This window comes from Maniola hyperantus, chromosome 27 (genome assembly GCF_902806685.2).
Source record: "Maniola hyperantus chromosome 27, iAphHyp1.2, whole genome shotgun sequence".
Classification (NCBI taxonomy): domain Eukaryota; kingdom Metazoa; phylum Arthropoda; class Insecta; order Lepidoptera; family Nymphalidae; genus Maniola; species Maniola hyperantus.
The window spans coordinates 5,706,945-5,728,408 of NC_048562.1; the positions used below are offsets into that span (position 1 = coordinate 5,706,945).

The 21,464-nt window shown below is 37.3% G+C and overlaps 2 protein-coding genes across 2 annotated transcripts in view; both read left to right on the forward strand.

Moving 5' to 3' along the window:
- LOC138404338 (uncharacterized) overlaps nucleotides 1–10,606 on the forward strand; it is a 30,233-nt gene extending 19,627 nt beyond the window's left edge. The window contains exons 8-14 of the mRNA XM_069508047.1: nucleotides 5,265–5,364; nucleotides 5,857–6,745; nucleotides 7,267–7,465; nucleotides 7,894–8,089; nucleotides 8,640–8,858; nucleotides 9,468–10,291; nucleotides 10,601–10,606. Coding sequence (XP_069364148.1) covers nucleotides 5,265–5,364; nucleotides 5,857–6,745; nucleotides 7,267–7,465; nucleotides 7,894–8,089; nucleotides 8,640–8,858; nucleotides 9,468–10,291; nucleotides 10,601–10,606 — 2,433 coding nt within the window. The remainder of the gene's footprint in view (nucleotides 1–5,264; nucleotides 5,365–5,856; nucleotides 6,746–7,266; nucleotides 7,466–7,893; nucleotides 8,090–8,639; nucleotides 8,859–9,467; nucleotides 10,292–10,600) is intronic.
- Nucleotides 10,607–11,795: 1,189 nt separating this feature from the next.
- On the forward strand, nucleotides 11,796–17,549 carry LOC117994606 (uncharacterized). Its single transcript, XM_034982539.2, has 8 exons — nucleotides 11,796–11,833; nucleotides 12,295–12,364; nucleotides 13,106–13,211; nucleotides 14,130–14,237; nucleotides 14,802–14,918; nucleotides 15,944–16,083; nucleotides 16,457–16,540; nucleotides 17,412–17,549. Exons 3-8 carry the CDS (start codon nucleotides 13,154–13,156, stop codon nucleotides 17,547–17,549), a joined length of 645 nt encoding a protein of 214 aa, XP_034838430.2. The 5' UTR covers nucleotides 11,796–11,833; nucleotides 12,295–12,364; nucleotides 13,106–13,153.
- Nucleotides 17,550–21,464: the final 3,915 nt, after the last annotated feature.

Sequence of the window (21,464 nt, forward strand, 5' to 3'; positions counted from 1 at the left end):
GTACAAAAAACGCGTTTTCGGCCAGACAGCGCGCTCTGGCGTTCTAGACTTAGTGCTTGTTTATATTGCACTTAAATGTACTAACTTGACTTTATGTCTTGGACTGTTTCCCTTTTAGTTTTCAACTAGAATGTTATAGACTAGATGATGCCCGCGACTTCGTCTGCGTGGATTTAGGTTTTTGAAAATCCCGTGGGAACTCTTTAATTTTTCGGGATCAGCAGCAGACAGCAGACAGACAGATAGACACACTTTCGCATTTATAATATTAGTATGGATATACATTACTCTGTTGTATGCAATTCGATCGTAATTCAGTTCTAGCATGCTTTGTTTGCTGGTGCTGGAATGGCGACCTCGTACCGGAAGACGCAGCGTTGGAAGACCCCTCACTAGGTGGACGGACGACATCAGACGAGTCGCAGGGAGCCGCTGGATGGCGGCGGCGCAAGACCGTGGCGTCTGGAAGTCCCTACAAGAGACCTATGTCCAGCTGTGGACGTCTATCGGTTGATGATGATGATGCTTTGTTTAGATTTATCATCATGATTATCAACTTATCGCTCAGAATGAGAAGGGTTTGGCCATAGTCTACCACGCTAGCCAAGTGTGAATTGGTAGACTTCACACACCTTTGAGAACATTATGGAGAACTCTCAGGCATGCAGGTTTCCTCACGATGTTTTCCTTCACTGTTATAAAGTAATTGAAATTTAACTTAATAAGTACCTACCTACTTGAAGTTTAATTTAATTTAAGTAAGTTAATTAAAATATACACATCATAGAATAATAAAAGCAAAGCTTAGCAAAATCAAAACTTATAGTTTCAAATTAATTTAATTTATATTGACAGTAATTTACGAGTCAACTATTTCCCGAAACTAAAATAAATTCATACATTTAATGTGGAATCAATATATTTAACTGCAATATGTAAATTGTTCTCGGAAACTTGAGGAAATTGTACGAAACGCATATCCAGTAATATAATGAAGTTCTAGTGAGTTAAGGGGAAGCTTATTTATTAAATAAATAAATAAATAAAATCTTTAATATCTTAACAAACATGTAGTTTAACAAGCTTTAGTGTAAGGCCCTGCCTCCTGAGGTAGTGTAAACTGTGTTTCAGGAGGCAGTGTCTTCCCATAATCTTAATATTATTTATATTAAACATTGACAACTACTTAAAAATTAAAAACAACTAAGTAGGTACTTATAATTGCTAATAATTTTTTTATTTTAAATATCGTATACTAAGAGCATGTTTTTGTGTGTGCAGTGTGTGCGTGTGTGTGAGTGAGTGCGTGAGTGTGTGTGTGTGTGTGTGTGTGTGTGTGTGTGTGTGTGTGTGTGTGTGTGTGTGTGTGTGTGTGTGTGTGTGTGTGTGTGTGTGTGTGTGTGTGTGAAACTATTTTAACTATTTTGTTTTATTAATTATTGAAAAATCCTATTACAATATCAATAGAATAGAATAAATTTTATTGCATTAACTGTGTAGGTACATTAGGTGTTATACTTGTTATAAAGTTCTAACAGTTTCTACTGTCAAGGATTATTTAACTGATAATAAAGCTTGCTGTGATAGCCAAGTGGTTAGGACGTCCGCCTTCTAATCGGAGGTCGGAGGTTCGATCCCGGGCACGCACCTCTAACTTTTCGGAGTAATGTGCGTTTTAATTAGTTAAATATCACTTGCTTGAACGGTGAAGGAAAACATCGTGAGGAGACCTGCATGCCTGAGAGTTCTCCATAATGTTCTCAAAGGTGTGTGAAGTCTACCAATCCGCACATGGCCAGCGTGGTAGACTATGGCCCAATCGCTTCTCACTCTGAGAGGAGACCCGTGCTCTGTAGTGAGCCGACGATGGGTTGATCATGATGATGATGATGATGATGATGATTAAAATGTTAATAGAATAGAATAGAATAGAATAAATTTTATTGCATTAACTGTGTAGGTACATTAGGTGTTATACTTGTTATAAAGTTCTAACAGTTACTACAGTCAAGGATTATTTAACTGATAATAAAGCTTGGGAATGAGTTTTTTGACAACTTTTATAGTTCTATTAAGTATAAGTGATTTTGTGAAGTGGTGATAGTAAAAACTATTATTATTATTATACTCTTTATTTGTACCACCATAAGAAGGATTACATAAAAGAACAAAAAAACACAGACAGAAGGAAATGTGTGTGAATGTGTGGCTGAATTTGTTGTGGGCTCTTCTCAGACCTGGGCGCGTTTGGCACCCACGTAGCTTTAGTTTTAGTTTACGCAATTAATTATCACCATTACATCATTATCTTACAATTTCAAAAATTCACAATCTAAAAGTGTACCCAATTAAAATAAATAATTTGACTTTGAATCTAAATATGTATATAAAAGGAAAAGGTGACTGACTGACTGATTTATCAACGCACAGCTCAAACTACTGGACGGATCGGGCTGAAATTTGGCATGCAGATAGCTGTTATTATGACATAGGCATCCGCTAAGAAAGGATTTTTGAAAATTCAACCCCTAAGGGGGTGAAAGGGTTTGAAATTTGTATAGTCCACTCGGACGAAGTCGCGAGCATATACTGCCCGATCCGTAGTTTGAGCTGTGCGTCGATAGATCAGTCAGTCAGTCGCCTTTTCCTTTTATATATTTAGATTTTGTATGTGACTGCTGGCTGTGTATCTTTACACAAAGATTTGATCTAAGTTTAAAACAAAATAATTACGTAAATAATACTTCATCACTTCCCCTTAACAGTTCACCAAATTAAGGCGTCGTTACTAACATGTGACGTACGCGTAACATTAAATCACACCCCGTCCCTTTCTAACCCCTAAAGTGTGAAAGAGAGTTTAAACCACTAAATTACTACCCTACCCTCTCAAACGCTATTAGTTAGAGAGGGAGGAGGATATCAATTTTTGGTACGTTGACTGAATTACTATAATGACCTTTTATATGTGTGTATGTATTTATGTATGTTTGTTTATTGGTTTTAGAGTGCTTTGTAATGAATGTAACAGTTAATTCGGTTACTTTAGGACTCCTTATGGTCCCGGGTTCGATTCTAGGCAGAGTCAGTTTGGGTTTTTCATTCCTAAACAGTGGAAGGCTTCGGCCGTGGCTAGTTACTAACCTCATCATCATCTTAAGATTCTCAACACATCGCCGGTCCACTGCTAATCATGCGTCTCCTCTCGAATAAAAAAAAGTTTAGGCCAATGTCCACCACGCTGACCAAGTGCGGATCGGCAGACTACACACACCTTTGAGAACATTATGGAGAACATTCAGGTTTTACTCATATTTTCCTTCGTCGTTAAAGCAAGTGATAATTGCCTTATCACATTTATATCCTAAACACCCTTTGACGATACCTATACAACGTTTTGTCGGTCTCAAAGACGGAGACAATGCTCTACAAATCCGCTGTCTCCTTCTAAAGGTCGATGTACATTATTTTTTGCCGCGTACGGCTCTCAGGGAGCCGCTGGATGGCGGCGGCAAAAGACCGTGGCGTGTGGAAGTCCCTACAAGAGACCTATGTCCAGCAGTGGACGTCTATCGGTTGATGATGATGATGACTGTAAGGCTATCACATCTAGAAGAAGAATAACTAATTCAAAACACATTTTCGCTGACCACTTATCGGCAAGTAGACTGTGCAGTAGAAACAGGTGACTTAATCGAGAAAGTTGAAATTACATAAACATCCCGCTCTAATAGAAATACAAACGTTAGAGCATGTTACATAAGCGATAGCGGAAAGCTTGACTCGCTTTTAATAGGGTCTTGGACTGCAGTAATGAAATGACGTGATTTTTTGTATAGCGGTAGTTTATGGGGCTAGAATTCATTATTAAAGTGAATAATTTTAAAAAATCATGATTTTATTCATTTTTAGGGTTCCGTAGCCAAATGGCAAAAAACGGAACCCATATAGATTTGTTATGTCTGTCTGTCTGTCACAGCCATACTACTATAAGAGCTATACTATTGAAACTTGGTAAGTAGATGTATTCTGTGATCAGCATTACGATATGCACATAAAAATAGAAAAAAACAGTTAAACGCGAGAGTAAAATGTGTGTGTGTGTGTGTGTGTGTGTCCCCCTTATGCTTATAGCGTGAGTTATCGAGACTATAAGATTTGTTAAAAAATCTTAGAGCCTCGATAGCTCACGGTTAAACGAGCCGACTGAAAAGTGAAAATGATATGATATAGTGGTGATAATTAATACGTACTTAAAACTAAAGCTACGAGGGTTCCAAACGCGCCCAGAGCTGAGAAGAGAATCGATCGCTACGTCTTATACAATGTAACACGCCCCGGTCTTAAAGACCCCAAGCATTTTCTATATTAACCCTTCACAATAAATATGTCTGGATGTTATTTAAAAGTGAGCAGGTGGTGTTTTAGCGCGAGAATTATTTCGTGCCGTTTAAGTGTTAAATAATGAACACTTTTAATTTCAGCGTCGCGCATGGGTTTCATTTATAATGGCTTGTAATGGATTTTTTGACAAAACTAAATTATTAGAAAGATATTTTCTTTTAATGTAAAGGAGATCGCCCGTGAACGGACCCTCTTTTGTGGCGTCGTGTCAAAACTAAAATTTTTTTTTTTAATGTGTTATTTTTTTACGATTATGTTTTATAACGACTTTTTTTCACTCTATTATTGAAAATATCCACAATTACAGTTAGAATCGTAAACATGCATTTATTTTGAAGAAGTATTAATTAAATATAACCTCAATATCAGCAATATAAAAAATAAGATTTCTTTATAACCAGGGTGAATAAAATATAAAAATCGTTTGCAGAATATAAAGAGTTAATTTTTTGTCTTCAAAATAAAATTAAAACCATGGTGACATAACAATTATGTTAGGGGGGGCCCAAAGCTCCTAAGAAAATGGGCAATCTCTTTTGTAAACGTGAAAAAAGGTCCTAAAACCAACACTTTTCAGTTTTTATTTATTTATTCAGATACAAGTTAACCCTTGACTGCAATCTCACCTGGTGGTATAAGTGATGATGCAATCTAAGATGAAAGCGGGTTAATCTGGAAGGGGTATAGCAGTTTTTATTAAACCCAAAAACCTAAAATCAAAGAAAAGTAGGCTTACTTTAGAGCAGGCAGGCAGGTTATGTCTTATGGCACAACTAAAGGAGAAAGTCCGAAAGCCGTGGATTCGTGGTTACATAGCAAAAAAGCTTATTCTTTCTTGTAAGTATTTATTTTCTTTGCAGAATATCATGGATGACCTAGAAAACGGTATGAGTGAAGACCTGGAAAGCATTTTGGACAACGAGAAAATGATGGAAGGGCAAAATAATCAAAGGTTAAAAGGTATAACAGATCAATTTAGTTTTTATTGTATCTTTACTAATATTAAAAATGTGAAAGTGTTTATTTATTATATTTTATTATTTACACTTTATTGCACACAACACAAAGTAAACATTGAAAAAACACAATACAGGATCTTAATCTAATAGCTGTAGCATGCAAAGGCGGCCTTATCGCTAAAGCGATCTCTTCCAGGCAACCTTTGACGAAAGGAATCACGAAAGCACGAAAGTCACGAAATCAGTGTTTGTTGTAAATATAATAAATTTTTCCCGAGAAATTAAAGAGTTCCAACGGGGTTTCAAAAAATCTAAATCCACGATTTTTAAGAATCTAAATCCACGATTTTTAAGAATCTAAATCCAATATTTTTTATCTATCTATGAAGTGACTGGCGAAATAAACTGTGCCCTATTGACGCAAATTAAATTCGTAATTCACACCAAAAGGAAATTGAAGAAATTAAATTACTTACTTAAAACTAATTTTCAGATTTTTTCAAAAAGCTCATACAAACAGACGTACAAATCAGAAAACTAAAAGAAACAATCAACAACAACTACCGAATTGATAACTTGAAGCCTATTACGGACAGATTCAAAAGATCAGTCAGAAAGATTAAAGGTAAACATCGTTTTAGACCTAAATTTAGTAAGACTACAGTAACTATGCACACCAATATGAATACCAGTAAAGAAACAGTGGTAACACCTAAAAAAGATTACAAAAGGTCTGTAACAGACGATAATGTGAGTGTAACTGGTTATGTAATAGAATCTAAAGAAGTAGTCATACAGTATAATACAGATAAAAAAAAGAATTTCCCGAAATGCTCCCATATACATGAAGAAAAGTCTCATGAAAACAAATTAAAACACCCATATTACAAACACAGTCAAAGAGACGACGAACAGCTTGAAACTGACAAGAAACCTGATGCTACAACTGAGAATTTTGATGTAGCTTATGATATAACTGGGAGTTCAAAGACTGAACCTGATAATGATAAAGATGATGATGAAAATGTAACTGAACCAATCATGAAAACAGCCAAAACTAAAAGTGATGACAAAAATGCTCTTGAAAAGAGTTTGATAAGAGCTAATACTGAATCTTATGATCGTGGAAATAGTAAAATGAATGATTATGAAAGGAGAATTGAAGAGAAGCCGCAATATCGTAGATTTAATTATGAGAGTGATGGTTTGTCTCATCATCATCATCATCATCTGAAAACAACTACTACAACTTCCACTACAAAGGTCAAGGATGTGACAGATGGTGAAACGAGTGACACATCTAGTGATTTTGATTATAATATGGAAAAGTTTCTCTCAACTGCGCCCTTGTATGACCTGGCTTTGAGCGTATCCACATTCATGTATGTACAAACTATATATCCTTTTTAAGGTTCCATACCTCGAAAGGAAAAAAGGAACCCTTATAGGATCACTTCGTTGTCTGTATGTCTGTCCGTCTGTCCGGCATGTCTGTCAAGAAAACCTGTAGAGCACTTCCCGTTGACCTAGAATCATAAAATTTGGCAGGTAGGTGGGTCTTATTGCACAAGTAAAGGGGAAATTCCGAAAACCGTAAATTTGTAGAGCACATCACAAAAAATAATGTGTTCATGAAAAAAAAATTAGTGTTTTCAATTTTCAAAGTAAGATAAATATACCAAGTGGGGTATCATATGAAAGGGTTTTATCTGTACATTCTAAAACAGGTTTTTATTTATTTTTATGCATAACAGTTTTTAATTTATCGTGCAAAGTGTCGAAAAATACGACTGTAGTACGGAACCCTCGGTGCGCGAGTCTGACTAGCACTTGGCCGGTTTTTTTAGTTTTACAATGCATAAAAATCTAATTTATTAAATGAATGACCCTTTCATTATTATAGAATTCCAATGGATAGAGAAGTATTAAAGCAAAAGTTACCAAAACACCAACACTTAGGTCAGAGGAACCTGTTGCAAGTCGATGAAGAAGACGAAGTAAAAGAAGACCTTATTTACGATGATCTTAAGGAAGTACTGGCTGATGATAAAGAGGGACATGACGATATGGAAAGACATGGAGAAAGGAAAAAGAGAGACTATGTATCTAATTTTTATGGTATTGTTTTGGACTAATGCCCGTGATACACATGCTATAATAGTTACTCGCACAAAAGCATGCCAGTTATAAGCAAGAACGATCTACTTGCATGTGTGTCGAGGTTCTGCCAGTAGCTCATGTTTGCTCGTAACTCGCACATCGTTATACCTACTACTAAACCAATTCTTCATCCATATTGTCTTCTTTTTTGCGTCTATTCCTCGCTTTCAAAAGTTTCTTCACTAAGATAATCGCGAGTTGTATTGTAACACTATTTATTTCTTTTGATATCGCCCCCCCCCCCCTGAGTATAATGCTTCAGACATCATTCCGTACAACTATGCTAAAAATCGCTTTTACAAAGTTATTTCCACTATTTGACAGTTTTTCATCTTCGTTGTTGAGTGGGATATATGAACTTTTATTACAGGGAGAAAAGATAGCAATACCAGAAGATTTCAATCAAAATAAGCAGAGTCCTTTGAATGCAATCAATCTTAATTGGAAGGAGCCAATGCTTCTATACCCAGATGAACTTAACGCTATGATAAAACAGGCAGCATTACAGAATCTATACATGCATGCACCTTTGAGTACAAGGGATAGCAAAGTGAAAAGGGATATAGGTACTGTAAAACTTTATAATAATTGAGGTCGTGCGTATCGCTCATTCACAGGGATAGGCCTAAGTTAAGGCCTGGTTAAGATGTCGACCGCAATTCGGGAGGTCCGGAGTACGAGTACATCTAGCTTTCATAATTATGTGTGTTTTAAGTGAGTGTTTAAAATATCACATGCCTGAGAGTTCCTTAATTCTCAAAGGTCAAAGAGTCTCAAAGGTGTGTGAAGCCTGCCAATCAAAACTTGACCAGCGCGATGGACTATGGTCTATGGCCAAACGCTTCTCATTCTGAGAGGAGACGCGTGTTCAAAAGATAATGCTATTGATGAATTATGATATATCGCTTCTTTTGGTCCCGATAAAATACAAACGCTCAGGTTTTCCAAAACAAGCAGCAATAATGCGGAGTCCTCATCTGACCAACCACTTATAAGATCACAGTATTAACCACTGCACTAGGAGGTCCTTAACCTATTAAAAAATTAATCTTAGGAACAAGACTGGAGCTAATTTAATTGTTTTAATTCGCAATTAAATTATTAATTTATTAATAGATGAAAAAGCAAGTGCACTGAGCGACACCCAATATATTGAAGATTACACCGACAAGAAGTACGATAAATTAGCTAAAATGGCTCAAGCGTACAGCGATTATGGAGTGCTACACAACAAAGGGAATATGAATTTTAATGATAAAGGAACGAAATCGTCGTATATGAAAAGGTTTAAGAAACTTTTCAACACACAAAAACCTCTTGGAAGATATCTAAAAGGTTATAGTTTTGTCTTTACACATATAAGGGAAAAATCTATTTAAGTGAGAATAGAAACTGGCTGACTTACATAATATTATCATTGTTTAATTCAAACCAATGCATCTAGAAAGAGATTTTGCACGTATCTATCTAGGCTATATCCATAACGTAATAAGGAAACCCTAGGTTGGAAGAGAATTTGAAAAATTCTAAGGGTAGTTTTAAAAAAACCTAAATTTTATCTGTGATGTAGACGCGAATTAAGCAAGAATTGTCAAAAATTATATCCATCTAGTTCATAGTTCATACAAAATCAAGGCAGAGTACAGACAGTCAGTTTAATAATCATTTTAAGCTTATTTCGTGGTCTAACGACATATTTTACTATAAACAATCAATATTTATAATATAGATTAAATCTATGTATATAAAGTAGATAATCTATAATTTAATGTAGATAATAATAATGTAGGTAAAGATATAAAATAAAACGAAAAATACCAACAAATTAATGGTGTCCTGTTATCTACATTAAAATAAGTTATTAAAGTTAAGCCACTAACTTGTATTGAAATAAAAATAACAAAGCCATGAAAGGGCTGATATGACTGTAGTTATTCTAAACAGGTTCGACACGTGACACTGAAGGTTTCAGATTTGAAATAAACCATGGGAGTGCATCAAACAACAAAGGATTCGGTGAAGGCTTTCAAAAACATTTCGAATTCCTTAAAAACTCGTACGGAGATCATAGCATCACTCCCATTGATATAAGCAATATGACTTATGAATATGACAAATTATTTACACCTACTTATTTACTAAACACCACTATAGATTTATTGAAGACTACAGATCTAGATAGATCTTTTATTTTCACTATTAAAAAAGGAAATGGTCTAAGAACGCTTAAATCTATCGATATGACGTATGAAGATAATAAAGATAATAAAGATATAAATGAAGCTATCGAATCAAATATAAATGAAGTCAATGATACAATAAATGAAGTTATGAATCTTACTGATTTTGACATTATGGCTTATGAAATTAATGATGTAATGAATGAAGAGACTACACTAAATTCATATGAAATTGATGATAAAATAAACGCAACTAAATTTCAAAATCGAAGTGAAGACGCTGATATAATTAATGAAACTCTTGCAGTCAATACAACTACAGAGAATAATAATATACGCGAACCCAGTGAAACCAATATAAATGAAGCTAACAATAAAATAAATGGAACTTATGCATTCAATGCAACAAATGATAAAATCCCAAATGAAAATTCAAATGATTTTAATATAAGAAAAAGTTTAAGGGCACTTAAATCTATAGATTTTGTAGACGATGTTATTGTTAATAGAATTTTTGATAAGAGTGCAATAAATCTAGCTAAAACGAATGTCTCAAATAATAATAAAAATTCTACTAAGGAAGATCGAGTTAGTTCAATAATAACTGAAGCTAATACATTAAATCTAAATGCATTTATCAAAATAAATGATGAAGTAAGTACACAAAATTTAACCAAAACGAATGAAACCAATAGAAGATTTAACAACACAACGGATGGTATTATAAGTTTTATCTCAATGAGGTCAGATTGGTTTCGAACAATGGCTAGTTTATCTGGAGAAATTGGGAATGGAGAACTTAAGGAAGAATCTAAAGCGAATAAGAGTTTTAAGTATGTATTTTATAATACTTAAAATCTGGTTAATGCATAGGTACTTTTTATTCGTGTTTTTTAGAAATAACCTAACCATGCCAAGAACAAGGGAGAAATATTTACAAGAGAATATAACAAAGGATGTTTTATATCCATCATACGATGTTGAAATGGTAGATAACATCGGCCATAGATCAAGAGTTTTACTGTCATTCGATGATAAGACTGTACGAGATAAACTTGTAAAGAACAACATTTCTAAATCAAATACTGAAAAGGCTGTGGTTTCAGGTATTCAAATTGTTGATTCATGTAATTCTACCAAGGGTCACTGGTAGAGATCTTTTATGGAGATAGACCGTGCTTCCTTGCCTACCTTTTATTTCAGGGTTCCGTACGTCAAAAGCAAAAAAGAAACATTCATTCGATTACTTCGTTGTCTGTCTGTCAGTTCGGGGGAATCAAAACTTATAGGGTACTTCCCGTTGAACTAGAATCATGAAAATCGGCACAAGTAAAGGAAAAATCTGAAAACCGTGAATTTGTGGTTATATCACAAAAAATAAAGATTTCTTTATTCTATTGTTGTCTTATAAAGTTTGGTTTTTTTAGTTCTGTCGGTAGTCAATTACTTTCAGAACTGCCGAGTTTCTTGCTGGTTCTTCTCGGTAGGAAAGGCATTCCGAACTAGCAGTAGATTCGTCTGACGATTCAAAAGTACTTGTAAAAGTTTAATTGAATCCGTACCCTTATATAAATGCGAAAGTGTGTTTGTTTGTTGGTTTGTTGATTTGTTGGTTTGTCCTTCAATCACGTCGCAACGGTGCAACAGATTGACGTGATTTTTTGCATTGGTATAGATAAAGACCTGGAGAGTGACATGGGCTATTTTTTATCCCGGAAAATCAAAGAGTTCCAGCGGGATTTTTGAAAATCCTAATTCCACGCGGACGAAGTCGCGGGCATCAACTAGTAAAAAATATTTTTATTTTATTTTAGAAATAGATGACGTGCTACCAATTGCTCTGGTCTTAGCAAACAACGCTACAAACCAAACAAACAAAACTATAAAGAAAAGAAATGCAGACAAAAATCTAGTATTTTGGAACGATTTGTATGACGATGACGAATACGGAGTCAAAGTCGATTACATGGACAGTGTTCGAGACAAACATGCAGTGAAGAAAGTTAAAAATATCCTTAACAAATCGAGAGACTGGTTGGCTGACAAGTGTAGTAATGCTAGAAATAAGTTGTGGAGGAAATCCAAAACTAAGAAAAAATCTACTCCAAATCCAACAGACAAGATATTAGAGTAAGTATAAAGTCTAAAGTCTAGACAGCAATATTTATTTGATAAGAGGTAACAAGTAGGTTTTTTTTGGAAGAATTATTTTTCAGCGGATAGGGCTGAAAACGGCAAGGGGCGCAAGTATGCCTCTCTTATTGAGAGAGAAAAAAAACAAGCTGTAATAAAATCTAAATATATAAAAGTAAAAGGTGACTGACTGACTGACTGATCCATCAACGTACAGCTCAAACTACTGGACGGATCGGGTTGAAATTTGGCATGCAGATAGTTATTGTGACGTAGGCATCCGCTAAGAAAGGATTTTTGAAACTTCAACCCTCAAAGGGGTGAAACGGGGGTTTAAAGTTTGTATAGTCCACGCAATAATAAAAAATTCGATTACCCTGCCGAAATACGGTATCTGCGAATGCAGAACGAATATTCTTTCTATAAAAATTATAATAATGTAGAAAGTAACTTTACAGAAAATTATACAACGGTACATGCAAGCCTCCAGAAGTTATAAAAGGACGATATGTTAGAAATAGTGATATCGTGAGTATAAAATCAGTTATAACTTGTTATAAATTATAATAACTAGCTGATCCCCCCGCATCATCATCAATCGCTACGCTATACAGCGTAGCTAATAACCTAGGTCCTCTAGGTTTAAGCTGTATGGTATTAGTTATCTATATATATAAAATTCAAAGTCCTGACTGACTGACTGACTAACTCATATATCAACGCACAGTCTAAACCGCTGGTCCTAGAGACATAAAATTTTGAGAGTGTGTTCTTTGTAAAGAGTAGGTATCCACTAAGAAAGTATTTTTCGAAATTCCACCCCTAAGTGGGTTAAATAAGGGATGGAAATTTATATGAAAATTCGTCAGTTATTTGCATGTAAATTGGTATTTGGGTTGTCGGTCACAAATTAAGAAATACATATTCCAGGATTTTTGGAAATTCAACTCCCACCTCGATTTTCTAAATTCCACCCGAGCGAAGCCGGGGCGGGTCAGCAAGTTCAGTGTATACAACTACAGAGTATAGACTACTAGATGATGCCCGCGTCTTCGTCCGCGTGGGTTTAGGGTTTTTAAAAATCCCGTGGGAACTCTTTGATTTTCCGGGATAAAAAGTTGCCTATGTCCTTCCCCGGGTTGCAAGCCGCTATACTTAATTTTGTCAAAATCGGTTGAACGGATGGGCCGTGAAAGGCTAGCAGGCAGACAGACAGACAGACACACTTTCGCATTTATAATATTAGTATGGAAGTTTCCTGAAATGCAGAATGATAAGAAGAACATAAAGAGAAGTTTCGCAGCATTGAACGCTAACATGAAGAAGGTTTGCCAAGAAGCTGCCAAGGCTATCCAAGATACAAAGAATATAGAAGGTTAGTCTTATGTGTAATTTTTTTTGGATAAACTTCCGAAAAGTGTATACCGCTGATGAATCTGAAAGGCATAATAACGTATTAAGACCTTCTTATCACGAACATCAAAACGAAAATTAGCTCAAACTCCATTTTGAAAAACCTATATGAAAAACATGTACTTAGGTTAACATAACCTATATGTGCGTGCGTGCGTGTGTGTGTGTGTGTGTGTGTGTGTGTGTGTGTGTGTGTGTGTGTACGTGTGGCTCTCTCTCAGGCATGCAGGTATCCTCACGATGTCTTTCTTCACCGTTAAAGCATGTGATGGATATTTTATTGACCATGCAAAGCCTTGCCACCAAGCAATTTAGCGTTCCGGTACGATGCCTATAGAAACCGATAATAATTGGTATTTAGGGTTTAATAGAAAAAATAATTGCCACCTCTGAGATGCTAAAGACTAACATGTAATGGAAAAATAAAAAACACCGGCCAAGTGCGAGTCAGGCTCGCACAACGAGGGTTCCGTAATACAGTCGTATTTTTTCGACATTTTGGACGATAATTCAAAAACATGATGCATAAAAATAAACAAAAATCTTTTTTAGAATGCACAGGTGAAGCCCTTTCATATGATACCCCACTTGATATAGTTATCTTACTTCGGAAATTGAAAATACTAATTTTTAGTTCATGGTCACAATTTAATTTTTTTGTGTGATATAACCAAGAATTCACGGTTTTCAGATATTTCGCCGAATGTCAGCTATAAAACCTACCTACCTGCTAAATTTCAATGTTCTAGATCAACGGGAAGTACCCTGTAGGTTTCTTGACAGACCGACAGACAGACACAACAAAGTACTCCTATAAGGGTTTATCCTTTTCCTAAAAATAACAAACTTTTTGCTGACTGTATTTATTTTCATCCTAAAGTGAGGGAAAATAGCAAAGAAGACGAAGCAGCGACATCTCTTATGCAAAATCTAGTCCGAATGATGTCAGAACTCGTAGACATCCAGGTGCAGCAGAAGACTTGCTCCAGTAAGTAACGCGTCTCAACTTTCTTAATCAGACCCATAGTTTTTTTATTCTGTTTATTGGAACACAAACAGCTTTTACATTTTTACTTAGCTACTTATTTCTAGTTTGTACAAATGCCTTTTAAGTGTTCACTTATTTACATTATATCTATTAAATTTTGTGCGGGAGTTAGTTATGTTAGTAAATTACATTAAATTAGTTAGCGACCATGTCTTGGATGCATTTACCTATGTAGGAAATGAGGAGATCCGTAGGAGAACTAGAGTAACCGACATAGCTCAACGGGTTGCGAAGCTGAAGTGGCAATGGGCAGGGCACATAGTTCGTACAACCGATAGACGTTGGGGTCCCAAGTTCCCAAGACCTCGCACCGGAAGACGCAGTGTTGTAAGACCCCCCACTAGGTGGTCGGAGGACATCAGACGAGTCGCAGGAAGCCGCTGGATTCAGGCGGCGCAAGACTGTGGCGTGTGGAAGTCCCTACAAGAGACCTATGTCTAGCAGTGGACGTCTATAGGTTGATGTTGATGATGATATGTGATATGTATTATTCGAAATTTGCAGAACTACCATCAGATCTGTACAATTTCCTGGAATGGCTGACTGCGCCTAATGAGGATAAGGTTCAGGTTGATGACTGGCCCCCGGTTGTCTATGATTACAATGAACCGGTCCGCTATGGTAAGACAACCTGTATCAGACCCTACCGGCAAAGCCGTGCCACCAAGCGATTTAGCGTTCCGGTACGATGCCGTGTAGAAACCAAAAGGGTACGGGTTTAATAAAAACTGCCATACCCCTTCCAGGTTAGCCCGCTATCATCTTAGACTGCATCATCACTTACCATCAGGTGAGATTGCAGTCAAGGGCTAACTTGTATCTGAATATTAAATAAAAAAAAGACGGTTGTCCGATGACGTTATGTTGGCAAAATTGCAAATCACACAATCATAATTGGGTATTTGACTACAGCAAAAATAAATTATTTCTCAATGAATATTAAATAACTTTTCGGAATTATGTGCGTTTTTAATTAATTAAATATCACTTGCTTTAACGGTGAAGGAAAACATCGTGAGGAAACCTGCATGCCTGAGAGTTCTCTATTTTTCTATTCTCTATTATTATTTGAGAACATTATAGAGAACTCTCAGGCATGCAGGTTTCCTCACGATGTTTTCCTTCACCGTTAAAGCAAGTGATATTTAATTAATTAAAACACACATAACTCCAAAGATTAAAAATGAATATTGTTATGTTCGCTTTTTGTGGCATTGAATGTCACTTTTTTGAGCAAGTGGCCAATCCGCACATGGCCAGCGTGGTAGGCTATGGCCAAAACCCTTCTCATTCTGAGAGGAGACCCGTGCTCTGTAGTGAGCCGGCGATTTGTTGATCATGATGATTAAATAGAGGATCTTCCAAAATAAGTAAAATCTACGAGTCCTCGAGTGGAGACCGTGTTTTAAGCAAGCGTAGTGTGGGACGACCTCCAACAAGATGGACCGAGGATATAAAGAGGCTGGCGGGAAGTGGCTGGATGAGGAAGGCTGAGGACCGGGTGTGGTGGCGCTCTTTAGGGAAGGCCTATGTCCAACAGTGGACGTCCACAGGCTGATGATGATGATGATGATGAAGCAGTGGTTTTATGCCTCTATGATCTGTAAGCAACTGGTGATTATATTCGAGTAAAATTTTGTCTGCAGTGAAGTCTACGGAACCTTTCGATTACCCAACAACATTAACCGAAGACACCCACCAGGACGACAGGACCGAGTGTTTGGGCACAATCCGCGCAGTGCAGGACCTGATACTGCAGTATGAGGGCATGACTGATGAAGACAAGGTAAGATCAGACTATATATCGAGCCTCAATAGCTCAACGGGTAAATGAGTGGACTGAAAACCGAAAGGTCGGCGGTTCAAACCCCGCCCGTTGCACTATTTAATTGTCGTACCTACTCCTAGCACAAGCTTGACGCTTATTTGGAGACGAAAGGGGAATATTAGTCATTTAACATAGCTAATATTCTTTTTTTTTTTTTAAATGTCGCCGAAGTTACCACGGGTCTCCTTTCAGGAATGCGAAGGATTTAGGCCTTTATACTGGCCAAGTACCAGCTGTACACCAGGGGGTTTAGGTGCTTAACCCCTCCCCCTCCCTCCATCTACCCCTCCCTCTCCACCTCCCTCTCAATAATGAATGAAATTTGTTACAGAGTAAAATGACTGGAGTCAAAGAATATCTAGAAAACCAACTGCTCTTCCTCAACAATAAACTGAATTACTTGTATGATCCAAACGTAAGAAAAAACTATTAAATACTGGGTGTAATTTGAATGTTAGCAAAAACTTAGCGCTTTTATTATACTACCTAAACACAATCCAACACCAATAACCATTTGCCTTATACTTTTAGTTTTAGTGATTTAGTATTTTGCAAACCAGCAATGTATAGCGTGCAAAGCTCGGGGTCAATGCCCCACCAACGGCGGGGCATTGAACCAGTGGCATCTATCTACTACGCAACGTTCATTGACCTCTAACATCAGCCAAATGTTTTATTTGCAAATCGTTGTGAACTTTTAAAAAATCTCTTTAATTTAAATATATAAAAGGAAAATGTGACTGACTGACTGACCGACTGAGCTATCAACGCACAGCTCAAACTACTGGACGGATCGGGCTGAAATTTGGCATGCAGATAGCTATTATGACGTAGACATCCGCTAAGGAAGGATTTTTAAAAATTCAACCCATAAGGGGGTAAAATAGGGGTCTCAAATTTGTGTAGTTCACGCGGACGAAGTTGCGAGCATATGCTAGTTGCTAATCATCATAATGATCAACCCATCGCCGGCTCACTACAGAGCACGGGTCTCCTCTCAGAGAGAAGGGTTTTGGCCATAGTCTACCACGCTGGCCATGTGCAGATTGGTAGACTTCACACACCTTTGAGAACATTATGGCAAACTCTCAGGCATGCAGGTTTCCTCACGAAGTTTTTCTTCACCGTTAAAGCGCGTGTTAACTCCGAAAAGTTAGAGGTGCGTGCCCGGGCTCGAACTCCCGACCTCCGATTAGAAGCTGGACACTAGCCGTCCTAACCACTAGACTATCACAGCTATCTAGTTGCTAATAAAGAAAATTAAATGCTTAATTAAAAATTTTTAGATCTTCAAATTGTATGAAAAAGGAGAACTTCAGCGTAAAAGAAGAGATACCAGTACTAAGAAGCAAGATAAAGCAAAAGTTTCTACTGGAGCCGTCAAATCAGATGAAATTAACAACACCAACTTAGGACAACCATAGAAAATTCATACTAATATTATTATAAATGCGAAAATGTGTCTCTCTGTCTGTCTGCTAGCTTTTCACGGCCCATCCGATAATTCTGCGGATAGGGTGTCAAAGCAACAACTCTTTATCTAAAAGATCGTAAGTTTTATTGTAGTGGCTAGTTACCACCCTAACGGCAAAGCCGTACCGCCAAGCTATTTAGCGTTCCGGTACGATGCCGTGTAGAAACCAAAGGGGCATGGGCTTATTAAAAACTGCCATACCCGTTCCAGGTTAGCCCGCTATCATCTTAGACTGCATCGTCACTTACCACCAGGTGAGATTGCAGTCAAGGGCTAACCTGTATCTGAAAAAAAAAAAAAAAAAGGTAGGTAATTTATTGTTTGAAATAATTAATTGTATTGTTTTGTTATATATTATGTTTTTGAAATAATAATTAAACTATGTAATAAATGAATTTTATTTTATATTTTTGTTTCATTTTATAAACTTGCGTTTTTAGGGTTCCGTACCTCAAAAAGAAAAACAGAACCCTTATAGGATCACTTTGTTGTCTCTCTGTCTGTCTGTCTGTCTGTCAAGAAACCTACAGGGTACTTCCCGTTGACCTAGAATCATGAAATTTTGCAGGTAGGTAGATCTTATAGTGTCATTTGGCGAAAAATCTGAAAACTGTGAATTTAGGGTTAGATCACACAAAAAAAATTAAATTGTGGTCATGAACTAATAATTAGCATTTTCAACTTTCGAAGTTAGTGACTATATCATGTGGGGTATCATATGAAAGGTCTTCACCTGTACATTCTAAAACAGATTTTTATTTATTTTTATGCATCATAGTTTTTGAATTATCGTGCAAAATGTCGAAAAAATACGACTGTAGTACGGAACCCTCATTGCGCGAGCCTGACTCGCACTTGGCTGGTTTTTTATTTAGATTAATTTACAATCGATACTAGGAATACTTAGACGATGTCCGTGACTTCGTCTGCGTGGATTTAGGTTTTAAAATTCTGTATACTTAGTTCTTTGATTTTTCTAGGCTAAAAAGTATTCTAATCTATGTCCCCGTCTCCAGGATGCAAACTATCATCATCATCATGATCAACCCATCACCGGCTCACTACAGAGCACGGGTCTCCTCTCAGAGTGAGAAAAGTTTGGCCATAGTCTACCACGCTGGCCATGTGCGGATTGGTAGACTTTACACACCTTTGAGAACATTTTGGAGAACTCTCAGGCATGCAGGTTTCCCCATGATGTTTTCCTTCACCGTTAAAGCAAGTGATATTTAATTACTTAAAACGCACATAACTCCGAAAAGTTAGAGGTGCGTGCCCGGAATCGAACCCCCGACTCCGATTAGAAGGCGGACAACCTAACCACTAGGCTATCACTAGGCTATGCAAACTATAGTCGCACCGAATTTTGTCAATGATATTTACGTACCAAAAAGTTACCATATATCTGTTTCATTGATACAAAAACGGACCGTAAAAGTGAGAAATAAAACTGAATGAACCCTAAACATCAGAGTCCAAATAGAATTTTCGAGATAGTCAATAAAAATTACAAGTACATAATAACATATATTATTCTTATGTTATGGGATGTAAGGGCTCTTTACTGCATGCACTAGGGTAACCATAAGCATTTTTTTTTTATATAAAGAATATTAGCCATGTTAAATGACTAATATTCCCCTTTCCTCTCCAACTAAGCGTCAAGCTTGTGCTAGGAGTAGGTACGACAATAGTGCAACGGGCGGAGTTTGAACCGTCGACCTTTCGGTTTCAGTCCACTCCTTTACCCGTTGAGCTATTGAGGCTCTAAGGCAGGCAATAGGCTTACGCCTGACGACAATCAAAATCACCAATACTTTCGTACTAATATCATATATGTGAAAATGTGTCTGTTCGTCTATTTGTCTGTGCGCTAGACTAGAATTACAGTACACGACCGAAAGTAATGTACATCGGCCTTTAGAATGACATTTCGGCTTTGTAGAGCGTTGTCTCTGTCCCTCATACCTATATGACGTTTTGTCGGTCTCAACGACAGAGAGTGCTCTACATTCTAAAGGTCGATGTACATTACTTTTGGCCCCGTACTGTACTGCAATACATCGGTATAGTTCGCAACAGGTTGACATAGCAATCGTGGTGGTGACGCCCCGCACACCCGCACAGTCTCCACGTTAACCCGTTGCGGGATAGCGTGAGTCACGTGCGGGAGTGCGAGGCTTCCCCCCACCTCATATCCCGATTTCCATGTCAACCTGGCCCTTCTCGATAGAAAGTCTTTCGAACCAGTCAGTGTTACATGAATTATTTGACGAGTCAAACGCACTTATTAGAATGTATTTGAATAAAATATTATTTCTATTCTATTTCTAGGATCGGAACGTTTTTGTTCCGGAAAAATCAAAGAGTTCCCACAGAATTTCTAAAAACATAAACCCACGCAAACGAAGTTTCAGGCGTCGTTCAATCAGGCGCCATCTTCACGGACGAGAGAATCGCGGTGAAATTCTCGCTGTGCCACCAAATTCGATACAAATCTTATAAATAGCAAACCCCAAAAAATCTTGGGGTGCTCAACAGAACTAAGCGGTACAGGCTCCTACTCTACAAAGCGCAAGTCCGCCCACACATGGAGTACTGCTCTCACCTTTGGGCTGGAGCACCCCAGTACCAACTCCTTCCATTTGATCAGCGGGGCGATTGTCTAAAACCTGCATCAATCATTATTGCAATCTCAATTGTTCTGATTGGCTGAATTTGTGCGATTCTTGTTGCAACAATGAGCAACAATACATTGTGGCCAATAGTGAGCGAGCGTTAACCAATCAGAGATGATTGCGATCGTGACATTGTAGCTGTCAAACAACCGCGGTAGGGCCACTGATGTCCACAACACACAGGCATAGTACGCATATGAAAAACTAGGCACAGAGTATAAAATCTACTAAATATACTATCGCCGATGATAGTAGTTCTTACTCGTTGCGATCCCCTCGCCTGTGGAGATGGCGCCTTAGAATCATAGTACATTATGGTCACCCTACATAGGTCGAACAGTAAGTCCTTTAGTGTTTTTTAACATGCAATCGTTATTTCCCTTGCTTGCTAAGTTATCCAGATTAACAGAGAGAGTACCTCGAGATAACAGCTTTAATTTGGTTTCCAAAGTTCAAAAGTTCAGGAAGCCTCCATTACCCATTTGAAGGGTCCATTACTTTTCCAGCTATATCCGTGAAAATTCATATTTGGGCTTTTGGTCAAAAATGAAAAGTAGGTAAGTATGTCCTTTTAGGGTTCCGTAGTAAACAAGGAACCCTTATAGTTTCGCCATGTCCGTAAAAATACTGTAGGTGTGGGAACATCATTTTTTGATGTTTTAAAGTGCTAATTTTTATTAGAGTCAAGTGTGTCCCCCCCCCCCCCCCCTTTATCAGCCAAATGGTAGTATATATAGGAACGTGAAAAAATTCACAGCAGTAGTATACCTTTATAATAAATTTTAAAGGAAAACTATCATGGCTAAGTAGGGTTCACAGGTTAAGGAGTTATATCTGTTTTTCGAGGATTGTGACTACGGAACCCTACATTGCGCGTGGGCCGCCACGCACTTGGTCGATTTTTTTTCTTTAGGTATAGATTTGGACAGCGATAAAACTAATTTTATTGTGATGAAGGCAATCTAATTACAACCCCTGTGTTCGTCGAAACTATAGCCAAAACATCGGCTCATATTCTGGACACGGACTACTAAATAATACAGGCTTCGGCTGCATTTTATTGCCTACTGCAGACGACTGAAACATTTAGGTCCACTGCCATTGATACACAATACCGAAGATGTCGGCACCATTTTAGATTACTCCGACAAATTCCTACATTTTGTGATCTCAGGGGATCTTCGACT